The sequence below is a fragment of the Oncorhynchus clarkii genome, chromosome 28, assembly GCF_045791955.1.
Source record: "Oncorhynchus clarkii lewisi isolate Uvic-CL-2024 chromosome 28, UVic_Ocla_1.0, whole genome shotgun sequence".
Classification (NCBI taxonomy): domain Eukaryota; kingdom Metazoa; phylum Chordata; class Actinopteri; order Salmoniformes; family Salmonidae; genus Oncorhynchus; species Oncorhynchus clarkii.
In genome coordinates this window covers 28,710,235-28,718,642 of record NC_092174.1, presented here as the reverse complement: position 1 = coordinate 28,718,642, position 8,408 = coordinate 28,710,235, and the positions used below count along the sequence as shown (strand labels likewise).

Below are 8,408 nucleotides of genomic sequence, written 5' to 3'. Positions count from 1 at the left end.
GATTCCATATGTGTTATTTCATAGTTTCAATGTATTCACTATTATTCTACAATGTAGAAAAATTTAGAAAAACCCTTGAATGAGTAGGTGTGTCCAAACTTTAGACTTTTTCTGTATGTATTTTTTTATTATTTTGGACTAGAGCAATGTACGAGACACATTATATACGAGTCATGTAGCTGTACATGTATCAGTTAGAATTTTCTTGTGAAACTCCCTTTTTAAGTGATAGCTTTTAAAGTGCCAATTCACCCCATGTGACTCTGGTTTTATGGCAAAGTAAATGGGGACATTCTGACTAGCCTTTTGTGGGCCCTAAGCGAGATTTGGTTGGAGGGCCCCCCAACCATTCCCCCCTTTTGGTGGAAGTGTGTATTTTAGTTAATTTCTTGCAATTCTACAAATTCTTCCATGTGCCAAAGCAAGTTTTTGCCAATTCTACACATTTTGCCATGGGGGGGGAGAGAAAACAATTATTTGGCCATGATTACTACAAGTTTAGATAGCTGGCTAGAGTAATTACCAATCAAAAATTGTTAGCTGACATGGCTAATTGAGTGACTGACATAAGAGAAACTGCTGATGCATATTTCAAAATGCACATTTTCAAATTTCTAAATTGCACTTGGCCATAGTGACTTCTAAGAATGATGCAGTGCTTTTACAGTACATTCCATTAATGCTTGAAAAAGAATAGCATGCCCATGTTCATTGGTAGATGTTACATTTGTGTTGATATGTTTCAGTTTTATCACATACTTGGAAACTGATGATTGATCTTGCTTTGAAAGCATTGCAATTATAGGCGTTGATATATTATTGAGGTTCTATTTTGTATTAACATGACAACAGTAAAGTAGATGGTTATGTTGATAGTGTATGTAAAATCATTTGGATTGGGTTTGATTTGTTTGTTGTTGTAGTGCCCTCTTGCTGTCACAAGGCACTGCGGAATGTGCTTGTATGTAGGCTAGGTCCAAACTCCACTGGTGTTAGTTCTATGGCTCAACATGCCTTCCATCTCATTCTGGTGTAGTGTTTAATATTTGGGTTTGAAATGGAGTTGGTTGATTTCTACATTGGTTATTGTATTTTTATGAAGACGTGATACTGTGTACCTTTTTGAATTGTAAGCATTAACACAGAATTGACTAACTAGCACATGCTGTATACGTAGCAGGGCCTTATGGCTCAAAAGCAACTGTAATTTTGATAGTCATCTTATCTCTGAAAAATGCTAATGCTCAATTATGTACACACATGAAACTGTGTTGAAATGACATTTACTATGGGTAAAACTGCAAAGTTAATGTGTTGAACATAATTTATGAGACCTAGTCCTTGAGATTTTGGGTCACCCCATGCACCAGATGTGATGTATTATCATATGTACGTTATATACTTGATAGGATTGTTTGGTTCCCCAAATGGTCCCCACAGTAAAGACACAATTCTGTTTGATTCCCCAAATGGTCCCCACAGTAAAGACACAATTCTGTTTGCTTCCCCAAATGGTCCCCACAGTAAAGACACAATTCCAATCCAATTTATGGTCTTGCCTTGAATTAATTTGTACAGAGGTGAAACTATTGTTCAGTTTTTTTCTTATCAGGCTCATGTTGATATTTGAAAGTACGCTGGTAGTACATTTTTGAAATTGTGTCTGTTGTTCACTATGTACATGTTTCAGCACACACAAAGTAAAGGTCATAGTCTTCACGTTGCCTCTGTTTGAATCATTAATGCCTTCCCACTGCCGTAGAGTCCCACAGCTTTTCTCACCCAAGTCTTTTTAATTATTCCACTTGGCCAAGACTCAGTGAGTCGTGGTTTAACCTTTCTAATCTCATTTCTTTCTGTAGAAAATAAGCATAGCAACAACCTTAACCCAGCACTAGCCCAGCCCTGACTGTAACCTAAAAATAGTGAATAATGTTGTTGTTTTTTAAAGTAACATTGGCTCATTCAGTGGTGATATAAAATACATTATTGACAAGTTTGAAAAAAAAATATGATTTGCCACCATCTCTGACTTTACTGTCAAACAATGTATCTATTGTCTCAAATCAGCCCCATGTTCTAAAACATTTTATTTATTAAGTAGTACACTATATATTTGTTAATAAAACAGCTATCATTTGCCAGAAAATAAAAGCCACCACATCAATCTCTTGTTTTGTAGTGTTCCAAGCCAAGAGTGTGAAAGAGATCTAGGCTATATGTAAAGCACAACACAGTGCCTCTTCAACTTTCTTTGCATAGAATCTACAGCACCACTTTCCCTTTCTACACTTATGTCAGATAACCAACTTGTTATGCTCTTCCTCACCCCGATTTCATTTTGTCCTCTGAAGCCTTATACTTAGTGAAACTGAAGGGAATGGTGGTCAAGCACATGACATCATACAGCACTCTTGAGTCGAAGCCTTTCAAAATATGTTTTTGGATTAGTTGTCAGACTACAATATTTTCAAATCGATTTTGACTTTAGAGTGGATGGACACAGTTTAAAGAGGCTTTTCTAAGCGCTTTGGGACATATTAGAATCTGCTTGCAATGTGGTACTTATGGTCATCATTTTTACACTGACATAACAGAGAGCATCTTTTTAATCATGGGTCAATATTGTTCATCGTCATTGAACTTGGTAAAGAGAGCATGAGGTTATCAACTATGTATTCTCTGTGGAACGCATCAAATTAATGAATGTCCTAATTCTTTTAAGTAATCCCTCAAGTAAACGCCCATATTCATTATTCCCCCTTTGTTCATTTGGATGTCAACCTTTATTTACATCATCAAGATTAGCAGAAAAAAAATGTAATTACAGAAAGGGTTTCATTCATTTCAGTGAATTGTATTTAGAGCAATATCTTCCAGTGAGTGCAGGACCAGGTGTAGACATTTTTACACAACCACATGTTCTGAATCTGACTGACTATGTTGGCTGTAGCACTTCGTCAAAATAATTGTCAATGATTCACTTTGTGAAATCCGTTCTTAATAATCCGGGTCCAGTCCAGGTTGGGTGTGTGAAGGATTACTGTTTGCTGAATGCCTTGATTAAAAACACCTCTCGATTGCCTCTCTGACAGACTCATCATAGCAGCACTCATCCCTGTCCTCTCCTCAACATCAATAAAAAAAGGCTATGCTCACGTACATCTATAACCTGAGTCATTCCCTCTCTATATGACCCCGTCGTGTTGAAAGGAAATCGTATACAATTTGACATGATGTGATTTATATTTATAGTTGGACTATAACCACGTCATGGGCAACAACAAAACAATTCAAAGGTGCCTTGAGGTTGATTCATTTCATATTTGTGTATAATCCATAATACACACATATTTCAGTGTTTCTTCGTTGAACTAAAATATGTTTTCAGATAAATCAAAACACATAGGTTAGAGAATATGAAGTGCTTTCAACTTCATTATACAACCACACAAGGGTGAAAACTATTTAACTATGTAACATTGCAGTTTACACTGCCATGATGCCATCTAATCCATATTTATTAATCTAATCATTACTCATGGTCATTAAGAAATCAATATCCATGAAAAGAGAGAGGGGGACATGTTTTTTTGTGTGGCTAATTTACATTTCCAATGATAAATTATGGCAATACCAACTGACCATCCTTATAATTGCTATAATCATCAGAAATCAAATTAAGTCTTCTTTAAATCTTCTTTGGTCGAAAAGAAGAAAACAATTTGTTTATAGTCACCATCCTTATACTGTATGTCTACCTTTTCAAAAATCTACTTAAACCTTCAAGAAGCGGATTGAATATTGTAGAAAACAGTTTGTCTGCTTTGTCGCCTTGGCAACACGATCATGTTATGTTTAACAACAGTGTCAACAACATGTGTGAATCATTGTGAAAGGTGCCTGGGGATCTGACCAAAGACAAATAGCTGAATTCAGAATGTTTATAATCATCCATCCATCCATTCTACGTCCATTGGTTCTGCACTCACTCCTTCGTGTTACAATGTTCTTCGAAGTACAGTACAATGTACTGGTCAAAAAGTTCACACAGCTAGCTTCCTTTTCTCTGATGAAATATCAAATGTGTCTTTCGGAAGGAAAAAAAAAGAGTTCTGTCAATAATACTTCAAATGTTGGATTCACAAGTCCTTGTTCATTAGACGGCTTTGGATACAGTATAACACACTCGTTTGTGGTCTCTCCCCTGTCTCTCTAGGCCATGATGTAGTAAAAGTGCAGTGTCTTAGGGGAGAGGGGGGACTTGGGAGAGAGGGATAAGGAGAGGGGCTGAGCAGGCTCTGTCAGATGGAGTATTTGATTCTGGATGTCTGTGTATTACAGGAGACACTGGTGAGCGTGGAAACCCCCCCAGCGGTAGTCGCAGCACCTTGACTCTCCACAAACATCGGATCCAGGCAAGCAACTTTGGCAGCAAAGAATGCATGGATACAGTGGAGCACGGCAAAGAGGTTCGAAAATTCCAGCTCCTGTGGAACAAAAGATAGACACTAACTTATTCATGTTTTGGGATAATAATTAATTAAACATTTCTTATGCATGATTTATCAGTTTTAATTGGTATCGGCTGATAATGGCCAAAGAAAGCAGAAAATATACAACTATTGGCTAATTTAATTTAAATCAGAGATACAGCATATGTTTGTTACCTTGGCTTCAATTGCTTTATTGTCCTGATTTTGGAACAGAAATTTGATCTTGCTCTTCCCATCATCAGACGATCCTTTCAGTTGGGAGAATTTGTATCTCCACAGCACCGCCTGTATAGAGGAAGTAAATACAGTTGAAGGTGGTTTATAAAGAACATTACCTTCTCTTTCTCGTTGTTATCTTATCTTTCATTCTAATTATTATTATCTTATTCTGATCTTCCACAACAAAATTATTCCCATCATGGTTTTTTTCCTAATTATTTGCAAATGTACCAGACGGTGCAAGTTCATAACCTTGGATGATGAGCGTCAATGTCCTGTTGTTAATGCTGATTTTAATCTACGAGTCTGACTTGGTCATAAATAGAATGTAACTTTATTTGCCCTCGAATTTGCATATGTAAAAGCTTTGGCAATATAAAATGAATGTACATAGTACACATTCCATACAAAACAAGACATCCATGTACACAACCTACAATCGTAAGCAACACTTTTTCCCCTAGGGGCTTCACACAGATCTGAACACTGAGTGCATAAGACAAGGCCGGTTTTCTATCTGATTGAATTATTAAACATTCCCCACCATGTGTATTGTTTTACAATTGCAGTTTAAATATGAATTGTACTTTCATGCTTGTTTTGGTAAACAATACTCTGCCTGTCAGCAGTTGGCTAGGCTGCTGTGAGACTTTCTGGGGAGAGAAAAACCACTTGCTTTGCTGTGTAGGAATTAGGCCAAGAAACACAGGGAACAATATAGCTGTCGATGCGTCCTGTTCATCCACATTATGTGTTCTAGTGGAATAGTTATTGTGGCACTCAGACTTGGCAAAAGGCCAAAGTCAACTGCAGGCAGAATGTAAGGGATTTGGGCTGGAGGGGACCAGCCATCAAAGCAAATGTGCTCAGTCTATCAAAATGCACACGGTGCAGAATAAGTTAGGAACACCACAGAGTAGATTTGAATGGTAAAACATTTCTACATCTGCACACACTGTACATAGATTTTTTTTATATTGTGTTATTGACTGTATGTTTGTTTATGTGTAACTCTGTGTTGTTGTTTTTGTCACACTGCTTTGCTTTATCTTGACCAGGTCGCAGTTGTAAATGAGAACTTGTTCTCAACTAGCCTACCTGGTTAAATAAAGGTGAAATAATTGTTTATATTTTTAAAAACATATTTTTTTATTTGACCTTTATTTTACTAGGCAATTGAGTTAAGAACAAATTCTTATTTACAATGACGGCCTACCCCGGCCAAACCCTCCCCTAACCCGGACGATGCTGGGCCAATTGTGCACCGCCCTATGGGACTCCCGATCACAGCCGGTTGTGATACATCCCGGGATCGAACCAGGGTCTGTAGTGACGCCTCTGGCACAGAGATGCAGTGCCTTAGACCGCTGTGCCACTCGGGAGGTAATGGTGTCATGGTTACTTCTACTTTTAAAGTAACGCTAGAGAAACTCAGTGTTCATGTCTATGTATCCTTCATCTACATGTATGACTTCTGGACAAATGAATGTTGATGTACCGGTAATGTAACGTACTTTTGAAGCAGCATCGAAGCAGACAAAGCCCATGCTGAAGTCTATGGTCAGCCCCATCAGGTGGCTCTCCATGATGCAAGCATATGTTTTACACTGCGGAGAGGCAACGGTGCATGATGTTATAGTTACAAGATGCATATTTAATAGACAGCATAACCTTCCACAGGTGAAACATGTCAACTGAACATAAATCCGTTGTGAGAGGATGACTAGGCTTGGCCTGTATGGTACAGTATGTCACGGCTTCTTTTAACTACTTTTCAGTGTTTCGCCTACCATTTTATAGGCAGGATGTTCCCTTCCGCCTAGCTCTGCCCCACTCCCAACCCACCTAAAATAGTTTGATTTGTTTCAAGTGACAATTTTGATGACAGAGAGCCTGGATGTTGGACTGAGGCCATTGTACCCCGCCACAAAATTGGTTTAGGAAAAAGTGCTGCCTCTTATATACTGTGTACCTGTATTCTCTCCACCTCCAGGAAAGTAGCCATCTGAAAGGCCTTCTCCCAGATGAGCAGCTCACACTCCAGCTCTACGCTGTAGAACATGTCCTCTCCACACTCCGTCTGGATGCTGAAGCAGTGCTTCCGCTTGTCCAAGAGGTCACTGTCCTGAGAGAACCACGTTAGTCATACCTGCCATCGCACCTGGATTCAAATTGTATTTGTTTTCTTTCAAATGCTTTGAATGGATTTATTGAACCTGCCTGGTATGCCAGATGGGCAGGGTTTGCACTTTTGTACTATTCAAATTGGTTTCATTGGCCCTGGCAAGCACAGCTTACGTTTTTGAAATGTTTCACATATTATTTGAACCCAGGTCTTGCTGTCATGCTGATAATGCGCACAAGGGACAATGAGAGACTCATACTGTACTGTAAACAGATAGGAAACTTGGATATACACGGTGGGGATGTGACAGACATTGTCTGGAATTTTATCAACATGCATTGTGCTTCTTCAGAAAAGCTGTTTCACATGTTCAGAAATGCTGTTTTGGATGTGTAATGCAGTGTGTTATGATAGGAAGGGAATAGTTGACATTTACTATAGGAATCACCAGTTCTGTGCATGATGTAGGTCGATTGACCAGATCAGTCAGTATGTGACAATGAACCTGGCTGAGTGAGAAATTAAGAGGTGGAGCTGCAGTCGCTGCTGTGAGGATTTCTAAATCAAATGTCAACTCCTTCCACCCACCTGAGACACACTGCTGTGCATAGTAAACACACTTGTGAAAGTGCATTGCAGAAAAGTTCAATGAGCTTTGTTTGATTAAATACCAGCCAGTTTCAGAAAGTCTAACCGCTTCCCATAGTAGTGTTGTGAGTTTTGCAAGAAAATAACTCCAGCCTTGCAAAGACACATAGTACAGATATATTCTCTTTTTAATGTGTCGTCTTTCAAACACAGACCCGGAGATTTGTTACTCAGCACTTCCTAAACATTTTACTCATATCTCCGTCGTAAAAGTTGTTGCCTTACCTTCAAAACTTTACACATGATCTCGTACACGGTGTAGCTTTTCTCTGCCCTGGTCCAGTCCCATGTAGTCACCTGCAAAATTCCACATGAAATACACCTTATAAATACACCTTGCACGTCATATTTTATTAATAAACTACACACACAGGGTAATGAAACCCTGCTTCCACTCTAGAGTCCAAAAAACGGAACATTCTCCACTATGCATCATGAGTTTTTTATGTTATTCAGATGGATCCCTTTGAAATCTTTTGAAGTATAATTACAGTGGTCTGTTTCAGTTGCTTTAACTTGAATCTTTTATATTCCAATTCCTGCACACACTGTGTTCACGTGTTCAAACTATAACGCTACATCTATCCCAACATCAAAAGGATATGTTTAAAGCTAGTGGCAAGCGTAAACCAAATGTGCAGTGCAAAGTCTCCAACATAACCATTTAATTTGGATTTTAGCCACAGACACATGCAGTTGAGGAAGTCATTCAAACTAAAAATAGTGCCTTGTTCTACAGTTCAGTTTAATACCAGCAACACAGTTGTCCTAATAACTCCTATTCTGAGTTGTGCCTATATCCACAATTACTGATATGGTTGGCATAACGTAATTATATTCATAATAATAAATCAAATGGCAAGCAATGGGACACAGACGGTCATCAATCAGGTGTGGAATTATAATCGCTGTCCATTTAT

The 8,408-nt window shown here is 38.4% G+C and overlaps 1 protein-coding gene across 1 annotated transcript in view; it reads right to left on the bottom strand.

Annotated features, from left to right (window-relative positions):
• Positions 1-3,527: 3,527 nt before the first annotated feature.
• Positions 3,528-8,408, bottom strand: part of LOC139387091 (gamma-1-syntrophin-like) — a 24,408-nt gene continuing 19,527 nt past the window's right edge. Inside the window, exons 13-17 of the mRNA XM_071133091.1 lie at positions 7,714-7,785; positions 6,688-6,840; positions 6,230-6,322; positions 4,671-4,781; positions 3,528-4,490 (exon numbers count right to left, since the gene is read on the bottom strand). Coding sequence (XP_070989192.1) covers positions 4,305-4,490; positions 4,671-4,781; positions 6,230-6,322; positions 6,688-6,840; positions 7,714-7,785 — 615 coding nt within the window. The 3' untranslated portion in view covers positions 3,528-4,304. The remainder of the gene's footprint in view (positions 4,491-4,670; positions 4,782-6,229; positions 6,323-6,687; positions 6,841-7,713; positions 7,786-8,408) is intronic.